Source organism: Lissotriton helveticus, chromosome 1_1 (assembly GCF_964261635.1).
Source record: "Lissotriton helveticus chromosome 1_1, aLisHel1.1, whole genome shotgun sequence".
Taxonomy (NCBI): Eukaryota; Metazoa; Chordata; class Amphibia; order Caudata; family Salamandridae; genus Lissotriton; species Lissotriton helveticus.
In genome coordinates, this window is record NC_136057.1 from 513,702,313 (window position 1) to 513,719,514 (window position 17,202).

A 17,202-nucleotide genomic window follows, 5' to 3' on the forward strand; every position below is an offset into this window, starting at 1 on the left:
GCGAGGGCCGATTCACATCCCCCGATAGACGCGGAATGCGTCGCCGCTTGACACCCTCCCCCAGGTGCGGATGGGCAGGCGTGCTGGGGAGGCAGAGAGGCGGAGCAGGGCCTAGTCGGAGCACAGCAGGGTACAGCCGCTGTCGTGAGGCGGGCGGCGGACGCCAGCACTCGGGAGGGCTCACCTTTGGCGCCACCACGGGCGCGAAGACACAGCAGGCCGCAGGGGGCTGGATCGGCCACTCAGCGGCGGCACCCACGAGGTAACTGGGCCCCAGCCGCCGGCTCTAGCGCAGGCAGCGCGAGCGCGGCAATGAGCACACCGCGGGGCACGGTAATCACCTCCGCGGGGGCGAGGCGTGGGCAAAGTACCCGCCTTGTCGCCAGTGTAGAGTTGGCCAGGGGTAAGGGATACCTATGCCTCAGAGTGAGGCCTACGATACACTTTCTGTGAATGACGACACAGACACTTGGCTACATGCTAGGAGCCGAAGACCACGAGACAGTCTTGCGCCCGTTTATTTATACCGGAGGGCTTGACCCGCCCCCAGGCTGTATGCGTGCGTGTGTGCGTGTGTGGACGGGCCGGGTGGCTCCGTCAGTACAGGGACCTAGCTCAGTGGCGTCGTGGGGGAGCAGAACGACTAGGGACAGAAACCTTCCCTTCATTAATGAATTGCTCATCAACCTTTTTCACTATTGCAGATTAAGTTTGATTTCTATTATTTGCCCAAGATTTCACTCTTAGTGGCACCAAGAATTGCATTTGTAGAAGTACTTTTTTCTTTTTTCTTTTCTTTTCAATTTGCTCCCCCCAGGTGCGGATGGGCAGGCGTGCTGGGGAGGCAGAGAGGCGGAGCAGGGCCTAGTCGGAGCACAGCAGGGTACAGCCGCTGTCGTGAGGCGGGCGGCGGACGCCAGCACTCGGGAGGGCTCACCTTTGGCGCCACCACGGGCACGAAGACACAGCAGGCCGCAGGGGGCTGGATCGGCCACTCAGCGGCGGCACCCACGAGGTAACTGGGTCCCAGCCGCGGGCTCTAGCGCAGGCAGCGCGAGCGCGGCAATGAGCACACCGCGGGGCACGGCAATCAACTCCGCGGGGGCGAGGCGTGGGCAAAGTACCCGCCTCGTCGCCAGTGTAGAGTTGGCATGGGGTAAGGGATACCTATGCCTCAGAGTGAGGCCTACGATACACTTTCTGTGAATGACGACACAGACACTTGGCTACATGCTAGGAGCCGAAGACCACGAGACAGTCTTGCGCCCGTTTATTTATACCGGAGGGCTTGACCCGCCCCCAGGCTGTATGCGTGCGTGTGTGCGTGTGTGGACGGGCCGGGTGGCTCCGTCAGTACAGGGACCTAGCTCAGTGGCGTCGTGGGGGAGCAGAACGACTAGGGACAGAAACCTTCCCTTCATTAATGAATTGCTCATCAACCTTTTTCACTATTGCAGATTAAGTTTGATTTCTATTATTTGCCCAAGATTTCACTCTTCGTGGCACCAAGAATTGCATTCGTAGAAGTACTTTTTTCTTTTTTCTTTTCTTTTCAATTTGCTATCAAACAAAAATACAGCATTTGGTGGTGACTGTACTTTTTAAAAAAAAAAAAGCAGACTTACACTAAAATATGTATTCACTAGATCATACTGTTCTTCGTCTCAGGCTTATCTCATCCTAGCATCAAAACGGATGTGGCTGTGGCTGTGGCAACGGGCACTGCGAGCACCTTATCATTTCAGACAGCATACACGCTCAGCTCGTCGTCCATGTAATTAGGCTACAAGGTTGTGTTCAAGTTGAAACAGACAGGGACTGAAAGGGCTTCCATTCCGCCCAGAGCGACCGGCATCATTTGACTCGGCATTGTGGGTGGGGAGAGTGTACGGTTTCTTTGTAGGAACCCATTGTGACTGCACGGGACCAACAGAAATGTTACCGAGGTCTGCCCCTTGTCAGGGCTGTGCGCTCCGGTGCGGTGACTGGAACACGCAATGAACAGTTCCGTGAACTCGTGTCTCCACTCTCAAGTAAACAGGTGACGTGTATGAAAACTCCCCCACTGCGTCTGCAGCGGAGAAGACCTGACTTGTGGCGGGGGCAGAGGTCACGCACTTCCTGTGCTCTGAATTTTAAGAGACCTGAACGGACGGCTGGGGTTAAGCGTCTTAAAATGAAATATGGAAGGCAATAGTTCTTAAAAAACAAAAACACAGAAAGAACATCGGTGACATGCTGCCAGACATCGTTAACAAGGTACGAGAAAGTTAGACGCTGCACATTGATGTATTAAAATGCTTTTGTCATGTGGCATAGCATTAAATTACATTCATTCCGCCACATGTATAAAATACATAGCCTATGGTAATCTGTGTTAAGAAAATATTTGCCCCCACCATTATGTTTTCCCTCACTGCAACTCTGTAAATGACAATTTACCCAACTACAGTCTACTTTTGCTGCCGACCCATAAAGGATGAAGGGCTGAGTCTCCCGCACACGAGACCCACGTGCTACTACGCTGAACTTAGCCGCGATCTCTTATCTTCCTACAGAACATCCTCAATTTGTAATTACAAGGTGCGTCACTTGATAATAGTATGATAGAAACATTTACAACTTTCGACCCATGCGCTTTCACTGAATACGTCATTATATACGGCAGGCGTAAAATGCCACTATTGTTGAAGGACAGCCACTAATAGTAATCGCAATCTGCTTGATATGCAAACAATTTTTTTTTTAAATTACAGAACGAGAATAGTTTTTTTTCATAACTCATCCGATTGACTTACAAAGCAAAAATACAAACGTGTCATTTGTTTACTTCTACGTTGACATTATTTCGTCATGAAATCATGTTAGGTAGTGTTTGGTAAAGTGCTGAATACACGCCGAATTGCATGTTTCCAAAGGCATTTTAAGTAGTAATTGATTGCTTCTGTTAGTACACGTGGAACTCTAACATTCATTCTAACAAGCCTGCGTGTATTTTAGTGAATGACCTATCATATGACACCTGCAATTATGAACCCACTGTAAGAAAGATACTAATGTTCACTGCCCTATCACCAAGGTTCCCACCTGTTGTGTCACCAAACAAAACATTCCCTCAGCTCTTTGTTCGCTTCGCCGCCTGGACCTAAACGTGGTGTGAAACCAAAACCCAGAACAATGACATGGGCAGTTTCCAGCACTGATTGCTCTTGTGTATTGTGATCTTGTGTATTGTGATTGCCTTGTCTCTCCCGGCTGTATTTTTTGGTTCTAGTAATGTATATTGGCCGCCTCTAGGGGACTACTTATGAGTTTCATTTTGTTTTCGAAGCACTTGAATGACTGCTCTAAAGTCTTTATAACATTGTCTGGCCAGCATAATCTTGGCTCTGCTCAGGATTTTGAGTTTAACTAGATTTATTTCTTGAATTGCTTACTTTTGTAGAGTGCAACCCACAACTCATGGGCGTCGGAGGGATGTACAACACCACACTACAAACATATACAACAGAGGAGCATATTTACAAGATGATGCAGCGCGGCGCTGCAAGCCATAATGCTGTGATGAGGTGCGTCATTAGTAAAGTGCAGGGATGCGTCATGTTTACAACAATACTTTCCTCTGCACTGGCACACAATAGACTGCCTAGCGCCAACGCAGACACCCTTGCACCATGGTGCAAGGGTTCATGCATTGCAAGGATGATTGTTTTTGTGCAGGAAGGGCCACCATCCTGCACAAAAACAATAATTGCTGTCATTTTCCTTCTTACATGCATGCTGCAGAATGCAGCACACATTGAAAGAGGAAAAAACAAGGAGAAATGAAGGTATTGATCCTTGTTGCATCACTTTTATGTCTCCCCTGTGGAGGCGTTAAAATCTGACACATTCTTAGGTTTACATAACATTGTAACTCTGAGATTGTGTCAGAATCCATGGGTTTTGCGTGGAAACACCCACAGCAACACCCATGGAATGTCCCTTTCACGCAGAGCAATGCTTGAAAGGGGCCATATTTACAAGGCATGCATAGCCACACAGGATGTCTTTGCATGGCCGTGTAAATATCGGCCAACACACTGAGCAACTAGAGCATCAAAAAAAGTGACACTCTGGTGGTGCAAGGGGCTTGCAAATATGCCCCAGAATGTCGATTTACATGATGCTGCAAGTGCACAAGAGTACAGTACAGAGCGGAGCACAATGGATATCCCGACTGCCTTATTTCAAATACATTCCAGTATAATGCACTTGGAATAGGGTGGGCAGGATATTGTGATGAGGTATCTGTCCACCAAACTCTAAATCAGGCCCTTAAGGAGGCTTCTTAGCAGGGGGTTGCAATGGTCCATTCCATTTACGACCAGTGCTCTGACAACTCTCATCAGTACTTGCACTGAAGTAACTTATTTATTTTTTATGGCATCATCTCTTGCTGCGGGCTTCCTAACCAATATGTTTATATGTTACTGAAGATGGAGCGTATTTTCAAGCATGAACCCAAGTGATATTATGTTTTCATTTTTCGCCTGCACAGCGCTTGTGTTGTGCTAGTGAAATCTCTTGTATTTAATGGATCTTAAAATTGAGCTCTTATCAGTTCCCATGGCCGAATTACTGTGTTCAGTCACTTTTGTGTGGAACTTTTATTTTGTTAACATCCCCTGGCTGCACATATTTACGATACTTCTACTAAAGCTGTTAACACAATTTAAGCCCCATTCACTGTCAAGATAAGATCTTTCCCCACGTAAAAGACAGACAGCTTCTAACAGTATGCTTGCTTTTTATTACTTATTTGTGTAAAGCAGATGCTTTAGCCATAGAACATTTGTGGCATTTCCCATTCATGCCTCAGTACTTTTTTATGCACATGGTGAGTATTAACAAATTATTTTTTTTCAGCATAATCTTTTTGGTCATTATGATCAAATTCTAAAAGTTGTAATAAACATTGAACAATAAAAATAAAGTCAATATACAAGAGCTATGCTACATTTTACTCCAAAACAGTTAGCCACATTGCAGTTACCTTGCAGACACCAGGGTCTTAATTTGAATGGTGGAGCAGGTGCAGTGGCACCAGGCCCAAAAGTTGTCCGAACTTCTCTAAACACCTAAGGGGTCATTAGGATGGCGGGCGTACTCGGGAAATAGGACCGCCCACCATAAGGGCAGCGGTCCCGTGGGGGACATTAGGATGCGCCCGCCACAGTGGCGGGCGCATCCTGCATTCCTGTCATTGTGGTGGGCGGTGCACTCAGCACCGCCCGCCACAATGCCAGAAAGACATGTTGTGCACTTCCATGCACAACATGGCAGGCACCGCGGGGTGCCTGCCATGTTGTGCATGAAACTACTGGGGGGTACAATAGGTACTCCCCAAGTGCACCTCCGACCCTCCAGGATCCCTGGGAGCCCGCTACAGGCCCCCAATGTAAAAAAACACCTGCCGCATACAAATATGGATGGCAGCGTCTACCAGACACTGCCACCATCTGAACTGCTTTTCCGCCCGGTAGGCAATCGGGCGGATTTCCTACCAGCGGAAAACCGGCGGACGGTCATCCCATCCGCCGGGGTCCCCCCCGCCATGGTAATGTGGTGGAGGGAAAATAGAAGCGGGCGGAGGTTTTTGGTGGGCGGATCGCCATCGCCATATGGGCAGTGGCGATCCGTCCGTTATCCTAATGGGCCCCAAGTATTGCTATATCTCTCTACTGCACAGGCAGTCACAATTGCAGTTATCTTGCAGTTGAAAGGGGCATGATTTAAATGGTGCAGCAGGTGCAGTGGCACTGGGGTCAAAAGTTGTCATAACTCCACTAAACACCAAATATTGCTATATTTGATTACTATCAGGCAATCACAAGTGCAGTAATCGTACAGGTGACACGGTCATTATTTCAATAGTGAGAAAGTGCAGTGGCATCAGGACCAAAAGCTCCAGACACCCCACTAAACACCTAATATTGCTATATTTTATTCTTAAACCAGCAACCACAAGTGCGGTGCACTACAGTCAACAGGGTCATGATTTGAATGGTAGAGCAGGTTCAGTAGCACCGGGCCCAAAAGTTGTCAGAACTCCACCAAACACATACTATTTCTATATTTGACTACTTAAAAGGCAGTCATAGTTGCAGTTACCTTGCAGTTAAAATTGACTTTATTTTAATGGTGAAGTAGGTGCAGCTGCACTGGGGCCGCAAGCTCTTGTGACCCATAACATCCAGATTATTGCTACATTTTATGACTAAACAAGACCGTCACAAGTGCAGTTTCCTTGCAGACAACAAAGTCATGATGTGAATGGTGCAGCGGGTGCAGTGGCACCGGGCCCAAAATTTGTCATTTGCTCCTCAAAATACCTAATATTGCTATATTTTACGACTATACAGGCAGACACAATTGCAGTAATCTTGCCGTTAGAAGGGGCTTGATTTAAATGGTACAGAAGGTGCAGTGGCACCGGGCTGAAAGGTCTAGGGACCCCACTAAATGCAGAATATATCTAAACTTTACTACAAAAGAGGCAGCCACAAGTTTAGTTATCTAACAGGCACTAGGGCCATGATTTCAATGGTCCTGCAGTTGCAGTGGCACCGGGCCAACATTTTTCAGAACTTCTCTAAACACCAACTATTGCTATATTTACCTACAAAATAAGCAGTCACAAGTGTAGTTACCTTGCAGGCTCTAGTGTCATGATTTCAATGGTGCAGCAGGTGCAGTCACACCGATGCCCAAAGCTCTAGAAACCCCTCTAAACACCATGGGGCTTATTTATGAGCCCCTTTCGCCGTCGGTGCGTCACATTGCGTGACGCTCCAGCGGTGCAACCTACTCCGTAAAATTTACAAGCACAGGTAAAGCCACCCTGCGTGGCTTTATGTGTGCTTGTAAATATCGCCCCATTTCATGCAAAACGTTGCGTGTTAGCGGCATAACATGGTTTTTGCTGTGGGAGTTCCCACACAACATCCATGCCAATGATGCATTTCCAGATTTACGAGCATTCGTAAACCTGGAAATATGTCAGAATACTACAACACCCCCGGTGGTGGTGTTGCAAGGCACAATGAGGAGACATTTTTTAATTTCTCTTCATTTTTCCTCTTTAAATGCGTGCTACATTCTACAGTATGCATTGGAAGAGGAAATCCCCTCAAGTGATTGTTTTTATGCAGGAAGGTGCCCCTTTCTGCACAAAAACAATCTCCCCATGACACAGGCATCCTTGCACCATTGTGTAATGGTGCCTGCGCTGGCGCATGGCAGCAGTGTATGCGCCAGTGCAGCTGAAAGGCACAGAGACGCGACATGTTGCTGTAAATATTTAGCATCCCTGTGCCTCGAAACGTACACAGCATGGCTCAGCAAATGAACTTGTGGCACCGCGCTGCATTAGTTTCCCATAAATAAGCCCCCAAATTTAGCAATATTTTACTACTAAACAGGCAGTCACAAGTGCAGTTACCTTACTGGCAATAGGGTCATGATTTAAATGGTGGAGCAGGTGCAGTGGCACTGTGGCTCAAAATTTTCATAACTCCTCTAAACACCAAATATTGCTATATTTTACTACTAAACAGGCAGTCACAAATGCAGTTATCTTTCAGGTACTGGAGGCATGGTTTGAATGGTGCAGCAGGTGTACTAGATGGTATCTAGTTTCATCCCTTTAAGGCACACATATTGGTTGTCTTTTAATGGAAAAAAGACTTCACATTCAATTGCTCTGTTCCTTGTTTGACTTTATTGATGAATCCAATTTATTTTCATGTTAAGTCAACTTTAGTACATTCTTAGATTTTGCTATGCGATATAACTTTATGCATTCCCGGCAATGTCTTGATATAGAATCCAATGCATTTCGGGCATTACAATCATGCCCTTCGTCAGGGAATCGACAAAGCCAGTCTTTATGTGGTTTGGGTTACATCTGAAATGTTGGTAATGGCGTGTTCTGCTCCGCAAGCGGGCTTGTAAGACGGCAGTTCGGAACCGCCGTCTTACAAGTCTAAAGAATGTACTAAAGTTGACTTAACATGAAAATAAATTGGATTCATCAATAACTAGTTAAACACTGTAACAGACTTTCTTTAACTTATATTGTGCAACTACTCAAAAAGCTAACACTTATACAAAAACAGCTTATTATTAATCACATTGGCAAAACCTAATGCATTTACCAATGCTTGTTAAGGACTGTGGGTGAAATTCTTAACATTATCAGGGGTTTAGTAAAGTGTAGTGTTGTCTAGTCAGTAAAAGTTTTATCAGTAAAACCTCAATTTTTGAATGGTTGACATTCAGTTTATGTAGTACCCTCTTGCAGTTGATTGGCATAAGACATTTTGCAAGAAAGGACACCTCATCTATAGAGTTTCTTCTAATATAAACGAGAGAGTCATTATTGATGTCAAGATTCTTAAGGAGGTCAACAACGGGCTCCATCTTAAGGTTGAGCAAAATGAGAGCAATGATGGAACCAAGTGGCAGACAGTAAAGCGTATGTCATTCAGGATTGTCCGTGCAGATTATGGGCCCGATTCACAAAGGTAAAATGAGACGAAAGTCTAACTTTACGAATTTTGGTATTCACAAATGGCATTTACTACTTGTAAATGGCCTTAGTGAATACCAAAAGGCGTTAAGCTAAACTTTTGGTATTCACAAAGGGCATTTACGAGTAGTAAGTACACTTTGTAAATACCAAAATACCTTGGTGAATCGCTCCCCACAACTTTACAGTTGCTGAAATGAGGCACTGCCATTTCAATACAGTGTCCTCAAATCCCACCGTGGTACTTAGAGAATCAAGCATAACATTATGATCAATGGTGTCAAAATTTTACTTTATGGTCGAGTTGAATGAGGAAAGATGATTTTCCACAATCCAAGATGTTAAGGGCATCGTCAACTACCTGAACCTTGACAATTTTGTGCTGAGCCCTATTCCAAAAGCCAATCAAAAGCCATCTTACAATCTGAGATCCAGTTTTGAATTTGGTTCACCACATATTCTCAAGAAGTTTTGAAAGAAATGGGAGACTGGTGATGGTGGAAAGATATGTCACTGCCAAGTTTTTCAGGTAAATCTTCCTGTGGTCCGGTAATAAGAGTCTGACAAAACGCATTGCAGCAGGTAGGTATTGATGCTATTCTGCCGTAATACTTAAAGTATGTGCCATTTTATACTAGAGGAACTAATGTGATAGTTAGTGTATAATTATGGTTTAGTATTTGCTAAGGCTCTAATTAGAAAGATATTGTCAATGAGTTATAACAGCAACCACCTAGCACTAGATTTTCACTTTCTTTCAGTATGTTGTGCTAGAACCTCTGAGCGTTCTATGGTTTTTAAGATTGGGATATTAATTGAGTGAAAAAGGTAGCCAGTTTGATGCAAGTGGTACTGTGAGAAATTCAGTGTCTGCACCATATTATTCTTGCCCTAAATTGAAGAGCCTTATTGGATCGGTTTCAGGCTTGGTTGGTTTGTTACTGAAAGAATTGCATCAAGCCTTGTGATGTAGGTATTATCTTCTTCCTGGCCTGAGGTAATGAAGGTTATTTGGAGTTAGATTTTTTGACATTTTCTCTCAAACTCCTCAATTTCTTTCCTTTGATTACTTCCACCTCTAATTAATATTGATGTGAACTTTGTCTCCAATTTTTATTTTGTGTAAGGAGTGCAGTGTTGTGAACAGCCAATGCCAAAGTGTCATTGTAATGGGAGACTGGACGAATACTCGTCTCTTTGTGTGTGCTGTGATCAATAGTGAAGGTAATGAATTTATGGTGAGGAAAGTCTATGTCAAGAGGCTGTTGGACAGTAATTTAATTTGCCTCCGTTATGATTTGATCAAGATCACTCCCGCTGATAATTGTGGGGTAAGAATGTGGAGAAAGGTTATTTGCTGTCAGGAACTGTTAAGGCTATTGCTTGGTCGATACCATCCCTCTGGCAATTTACAAATCATGCTTGGACGTGCTAATACCCTTTCTCTTAGAAGTAATCACTTATATTGGCAGAACCGGGTCAGCTCCCCGCTCTTGGAACAAAGCCAAAATCATTTTTTTTCATAAAAAGGGTAAACCTAAAGAGGAGATGGGCTCATATAGACCAATCTCCCTGATCAACGTTGACGCAAAGATTTTCGCAAAGTGTTTAGCTAGAAGATTAGCACCATTAATGTCTAAAATTGTAAATACGCAGCAACACGGGTTTATAACAGGGAGGGATACATCAGCCCATATCAACACGGCAATAACTGCGTTCGATATAGCAGAAGTAGAGGCTACCCCCCCTTGCTATGATAATGCTTGACGCCGAAAAGGCGTTTGATCGGGTGGGGTGGGACTACTTATGGCATGTAATGGGATCAATGGGGGTTGGTGGAAAATTTCTAAATGGGATTCGGGCACTTTATGACAATCCAATAGCATATACTAGCTATGGCGGCCTCACGTCACATTGTTTTCCTATCAAGAGGGGCACACGTCAAGGGTGTCCCCTATCACCTTTATTATTTGCCCTCTCACTAGAACCGTTTTTAAAAGCTTTGGATACTCAGGCAGGAATAATACCCTTTAAGACTAGTAGTCAAAGCTTAAAAATCACTGCGTATGCAGATGATATCGCTATATATCCGATCGAGACATCTGATTCCTTAAGAGCTATCAACCTTGAAGCATCCAAATTTGGCAATGTATCAAGTTATAAATTAAATGCTCACAAAACCCAAATAGTAGCTAATTTTGCTCCCCCTCAACCAGTGTCTGAAATATGTAAGATCGTGACATATCTCGGAATTAAAATTACCTCAAATATCAAAGAACTCAATACCATTAATTATAAAAATTTAATGAAAACTACCACTACGAATTTAAAAAAATGGCACCGACTTCCATTAAATCTAATCGGTAGAATAAATCTGATAAAAATGAAAATCATACCTAAATATTTATATTTATTTAGATCAATTCCTTTGGCACAGAATAGGCTTTTTTTCAAACAATTAGATAGGATCTTCTGCAACTTTATTTGGGGGTATAAGAAGGCTAGGAGGTCGTTAAAGATGCTGAAAAACAAAATAGGAACTGGTGGTCTTAACTTTCCCGACATGAAATTATACTTTTGGGCTTCTTTTATAAGACGTATTCGATCACTACTAAATGTAGAAGACCTACTTTTCTATCATCATTTATCACTAAAGGGAGATGCTAAACAATTTTTTTTTTGTGTTACAGATCCTAACTTCTACAAAAGGGTTAAATTTAAGACCGTGCGAGACATAGTAAGAATATGGAAGGATATACTTAGTCACTGTAAAACCACTATATTCCACTCACAATTAATCCTGTGGGACAATCCCGGGCTGCACAATATATTTAGCGACGGGGAATTCCGTAGGTGGCAACTGAAAGGAATTATGGTTCTGGGCGACTTATATAATTCTCAAGGTATACTGGATTTTCTTACTTTAAAGCAATTATATGGACTGTCCGATATACACAGATTTAAATATATGCAAATATACGACTTTTTAGTGCGGAAGAATAGAATTAACACCTTGTCGAGCGGGGGTATTTGGGACCTCTTAAACTCTAAAAAAAAAAAATCAATAATCAGCTCGGCATATAAATTTTTTATAGGTTTAAGATCTGACGACAACGATACACTAGCTAATAAATGGAATCTAAAACTTGGAACTAATTTAACAGGAAAACAAATAAGTAAATCCTACACTAATATTCATGATCATGTAAGATCATCTAGCTTACGATTACAACAATATAGAACCATATACATGCTATATTATACCCCAGAAAATGTTTCTAAATGGACCTCAAACAACATTATGAGAGAAAAAACTAAATGCCCGAAATGTGACGAGTATGCGGCAGATCTAGTCCATATGTTGTTCTCATGTCCGAAATTAGGGAAATTCTGGGAAGAAGTGGGAAAAATCTTAACCACAAAAAATATTCTTAGCTCATCAATAACAGCACCCATGGTAATATTAGGCCCACATCTGACAAGTCAACCACATTATATACTGCTATCAATCTTATTTTCCTGTGCCAAATTAACTTTAGTAAGGGCCTGGATTAACCCCAACCCACCCAACGCTTTGGAATGGTGGTACCTGGTTAATGAAATCAAAATTATGGAGTGTACGCTGGCAGAATTTAGGGGTGTCCGATCGCTAAAGAAATTTGAGAAAATTTGGGGGAACCTAGAAATGAATTGATATACCCAAGACCATTACATGCCTTCCTGTGTTTTTATGATCTTATGTTTAGCTACTTTAATTGACAAATTGAAACAACTGATTAATTCATGTTTTATTTTGTATCTGCTTGATGAATTGAAACTATGTTGAATGTTTTGCTGTCTTATACCAGGTGAAAATAAAATAAAAATTTATAAAAAAAAAAAAAGGCTATTGCTTGGTCAGGCATGTGTTGTAGATATTATTCACTGAAGTTATTATTTAGTCACTATGTACTGTACTATGTACATTATATTCAAGTGGACAAAGCATAAGAAATAAAGATGCACATACACATCTGCTCTAATGCATTAGATTGCTCAGTGTTTTGGATGACAACATGAGTGCAAGTATGAAGTATTATTTATAAGACCCACACCCCTGATCCAGCGGCGTACCAACAACAGATACTCCAATACCATATACTCTCCTGGGCCCATAAACACACACACAATTGAATAAACCGCTGGAGTCAAACTTTATGATTTTCCACAATTCAAGATTAGTTATTTCTTACTCTTAACTAACCTTTCACTGATCAAAAAGTTCTTTCCTCTAGTCGATGGACCATTAGTTGAAATAGTTGATGGTGAAGATTAACACTAACTCTATCTTATTCATTTAAAGTAAATAACCACAGACTCGGGAAAGTTTTAAATCTTTATCTAAATTTCAACTCATGTGAACCATCTCAAACACACAATGCATTCACCATCATTCTTTTTAAATTTTTTAATTTTTTTTATTGAGGGTTATGATCCAATACAAGGATTAAACGGTTAAATAGACACAAACAGAGCATTAAAATTTGATACAAAAATACAATAGCAGGGACATAATTTTCAAGATATACATAGACAGATGTACAATTCATGATGTGGGAATAAAATACCATTACATTCAAATAAATATACCAATAAAATACTGATTCCAGATCAAATTCTAGCCTTCCTCCGTTTCAAAACGGGAGCCCAAAAGCGTCTTCCCATCTTCCGCTTTTTAGCTCCTTTGAATTCATATAAGCATGAGTCAATATTATGAATGCCCAGGAGTCTCGAGAGCCACATCTGAAAGGATGGTGCAATAGCATCTTTCCAACCAGCTGAAATCAGAATTCGAAGCACAGCTACTGACATAAAAACCAGGGCTTCCTCATCCTCTTCCAAATCCAATTTTGAGTCTGTACCCATTAATACCAACGTAGGGAATAGATCGATCTTGTGACCTAGCAGCCCCTCCCAGAATTTCATGATCTCATCCATAAGTGGGCCCAGCCTATCACAAGTAACAAACATGTGTACTAGGTCTGCTTGACATGAATTACACCTAGGGCAACAATCATCAGACCTGACACCCCATGCAAATACTTTGGCCGGGGTATGGTACAAATTAAAAACTGTTTTGTAGTGCTGAGCCCGTAAGTTAGAAGCCCGAAAAAGCTTTTTATTTAAACCATGAGCAAGTTCTAGATCAACATCAGGGTTTCCCAGTTTAGTAGCCCAAGCACTTTCCATTTTCTCGATATCATTCTGAATCCTTACTTCCAGAAGGTCATAAATCACTTCAATCGTTGTGCACCCACTAACCAGGGCCTCAACTACCGGATTATCTACCTGGGGCTTCAGTTTAGGTCTTAGGGCCCTTAGAGTACGGGCAATTTGTCCATAAACAAACCACTGGTTAGCAAGGTTACCAAACCGCTTTTGCAGGTCCTCAAACCCTATAATCTTATCCCCCTCAATGAGATCTCCAATAGTCTTAACCCCCATTCTATTCCAAACCTGGAGATTCCTATCTGCCCTCAATTGCGGAAGCAGACATGAATTTTCCAAGTGTATATAAGAGTTTACTTTCGGGGCATTAAAATATTTCAGGATAGATTTCCAGACGAACCATGCCCCGTATAACGTCTTAAAGCGCGCCTTCTTATAAAACCTACGTTCCACTTCACACAGCAATAGGCCAGTGGCTTTCCCCCCGAACAACATCTCATAAATTGGGGGAGGCCCCTGGATCCCTGAGTTTGAATTTTCCCCAGCAGGTCTGACATCAAATTGAAACAAAATAGACATTTGAATCAGGAGGCATGACCAATGGTACAATCTAAGATTTGGGAGTGCCATACCACCCCTTTCCCTCGGCAGTGACATAAAGCTGGTGGAGCGTCTAATCTTGCCGTAGTGCCATATAAACCTTATAAAAATGGACTACAGCTGTTTCATTATTTTTTCCTCAAGAAAAAGGGGTATAGCCCTAAAGAGATACAGCACTCTAGGGAACATTAACATTTTTAGAGCATTAACCCCGCCTACCAAAGAAAGATGCAGTACATCTATTCTTTTCAATTCGGTCTACTATTCTACCAATTGATGCAATAATTTTTACCCCAAAATAAACAGCTGAGTCCACAAATCTAGAATCGGATTTCACAATATTTTTTGAACAGATTATCTGTGTTTTAGATTCATTTAGGAGGTACCCAGAGCGCTCACCAAAAACCTTCGCCATCTGTACCAGAGCCGGTAGTGCCTGCTGGGGGTTCGTTGTGAGTACAGCCAAATCTTCGGCATACGCTAATAGCTTATTAATATGGCCGTTAAAAATCACAGGAGGGATACTAGGGCTCTCTAAAATTCTCTGGATAAGGGGATCGATATACAAAGTGAAAAGGATAGGGGAACAGGGACAGCCCTGGAGTGTCCCTCTCTTTATAGTAAATTTGTCCGACTTTTCCCCCATAACCGTAACTCTGGCTGCCCCCAAAGAAAGCTCCACTCAACACGATCAAACGCTTTCTCTGCGTCGAGCAGGATAATGGTGATCTCCCCCCCCCCCGCGGCATCCTGGGCATCAAATAAAGTTATAGCTCTACATGTATGATCTGTTGTGCCCCGTCCGGGAACGAACCCATGCTGCCACGGGGAGACGAGATCGCCAATGATCCTGCCCAACCGCTTAGCCAAGATCTTTGAGTAGAGCTTTGTATCGGTATTAATCAATGATATTGTCCGGTAGGATCCTGGTTTCTCTGCTGGTTTCCCCTTCTTGTGGAAGATTATAATGTTGGTTTCCTTCCACGAATCAGGGACTACCCCTGAGTATACAATCCCGTTGAAAAGGTCGACCAACAATGGGACAATCTCACGTTCTATTGCTTTGTACACCTCCAGGCGGATCCCGTCTGGGCCAGCGGCTTTTCCGGGGGCTAACTCCCGCAGTGCAGCCAGGACCTCGGCGTGTGATATATCTTTATCGAGGTCACTCTAATTGCATCATTTAAACAGGGGCCATTATCTGGATACTCCTCCCCCTGGTTGCTCTCAGTATCCCCCACATCATGCAGTTTTTTATAAAAATTTTCAAATACCCTCAGAACATCTTTAATTTCCGTATAAACAGTTCCATCTTCCTCAATGCAAGTGATATGATTTTTAGATTTTTCCTGCCTTAGCCGCAGGGCTAGCGCTCTACCGGCTTGCTCTTCTGTTTGGTATCTTTTTGCCCTATAAGATTGAAAATCCCTGATTGCCTTTTGTGTTACCTCCTTCTGCAATGCCACTTTAACTGCCACCAATATATTATGGCTTTCCTTACCATCTCCACCAGTGGCAATATCTCTGATATGCTGTTCCTCCGCGGTAGATAGCATGCCCATAAGTTTCTCTACCTCCGCCTTATCCTCTCTTCTAGGCCTGGCAGAACAGCTAATCGACTCTCCCCTTAAAGCGGCTTTAAAAGCCTCCCAGACCCCATTCCGTGATGGATGTACTATACCTATTTGCTGCAAAAAAATTCTCCCACCCATTTATTCAAATGATCTACAAACCTGCCAGCGTCTTTCTACCGTCGTGTGGCAGAAATCCGGCCGCACAAAAAATGAGAACCCATCGCATCCTCGTTTAGCATTAGGCCTTGCTAGATCAAAGATAGCCTGTCGCAAAATAAAGTTTCCTAGGAAGATCAGAATCGCCCTGGGTTTGTCCCCTTCTTTCATATTCTTTTTAACCTTGAAAGGGGTACGATGAACTCTCTGCAGCTCAATGGACCAGTTCCAGCTCGCTAACTCAGGGAATGCCTGTTCAAAGAGCTTGATGGTAAATGCCCTGAACCCTCAGGTTGTTTCTACGGAGCCTGTTCTCCATCTCCTCAAGCTTCCATTGGATGTCTACAACCTGGGAGCTTTGTGCGTTAACCTTGGCCACTGCCACCTCCACCTCCGCTTCTGTTGAGACAATCCTGTCCTCCAGATTTGAGACTCTGTCCCCGGTGTTTATACAGGCCTTAGACAGCTTCCTAACCACGCTCCTCATTTTCCTCATTGCTGCTTGTGACTTACGGTTTTCCTGGCGTATCTCTTCCCTGCGGGCTATGATCTCCTGATGGATTGTTTCTAGTAGGGACATTTGTGCTCTCTCAATACCCGGGCTGCCCTGTAGAGGTAATGAGGCGGAGTGGTCCCAGCTCAATTCACATCGGAGGTCTTTCTGACCCTTCGCCACAGCTGCTGATACTTTCAATGCAGTTGCTGGGTGCTCTGTCTCTGGTTCCCTCTCAGAGACCCCAAGGGAGCTGCAATCACCATCTTCCTTCTCCTCAGACCATTCCAAGCCATCAGAGGCCGAGAAAAACGCATCACTTTGAGCCCCCTGCCCAGCCCCAGTTTCAAAGATATATCATCGACTTCCCCCACCTCCAATAGAGCTAGTTCTTCCTTTCCGCCAGCGTCAATAACATCCATAGCACTCTGAGCCTGTGCCTGTATTTGGGGGTCGGATGTCGCCTCTGACGACTCTCCCAGTTCTGCAGCGGGGTCCCCCGGGTCCCCAAGGCCTCCTCCTTCTTTTGACCCCTTTAGCACCTCCTCCACCACCTTGCCCTGCATTGCCACTTCAGCTTGCAAATCATCGGTTTCTGA

General features: G+C 43.6%; 1 protein-coding gene across 3 annotated transcripts in view; it reads left to right on the forward strand.

Annotated features, from left to right (window-relative positions):
- The first annotated feature begins 1,717 nt into the window (after positions 1 to 1,717).
- DYRK4 (dual specificity tyrosine phosphorylation regulated kinase 4) overlaps positions 1,718 to 17,202 on the forward strand; it is a 977,358-nt gene continuing 961,873 nt past the window's right edge. For 2 of the 3 annotated variants that reach the window (XM_078654204.1, XM_078654218.1), the window contains exon 1: positions 1,790 to 2,259. In XM_078654204.1, the coding sequence (XP_078510330.1) occupies positions 2,236 to 2,259 (24 nt within the window). In that variant the 5' untranslated portion in view covers positions 1,790 to 2,235. Of the gene's footprint in view, positions 2,260 to 17,202 lie in introns of all 3 variants that reach the window. The other variant, XM_078654210.1, reaches the window with a different exon arrangement.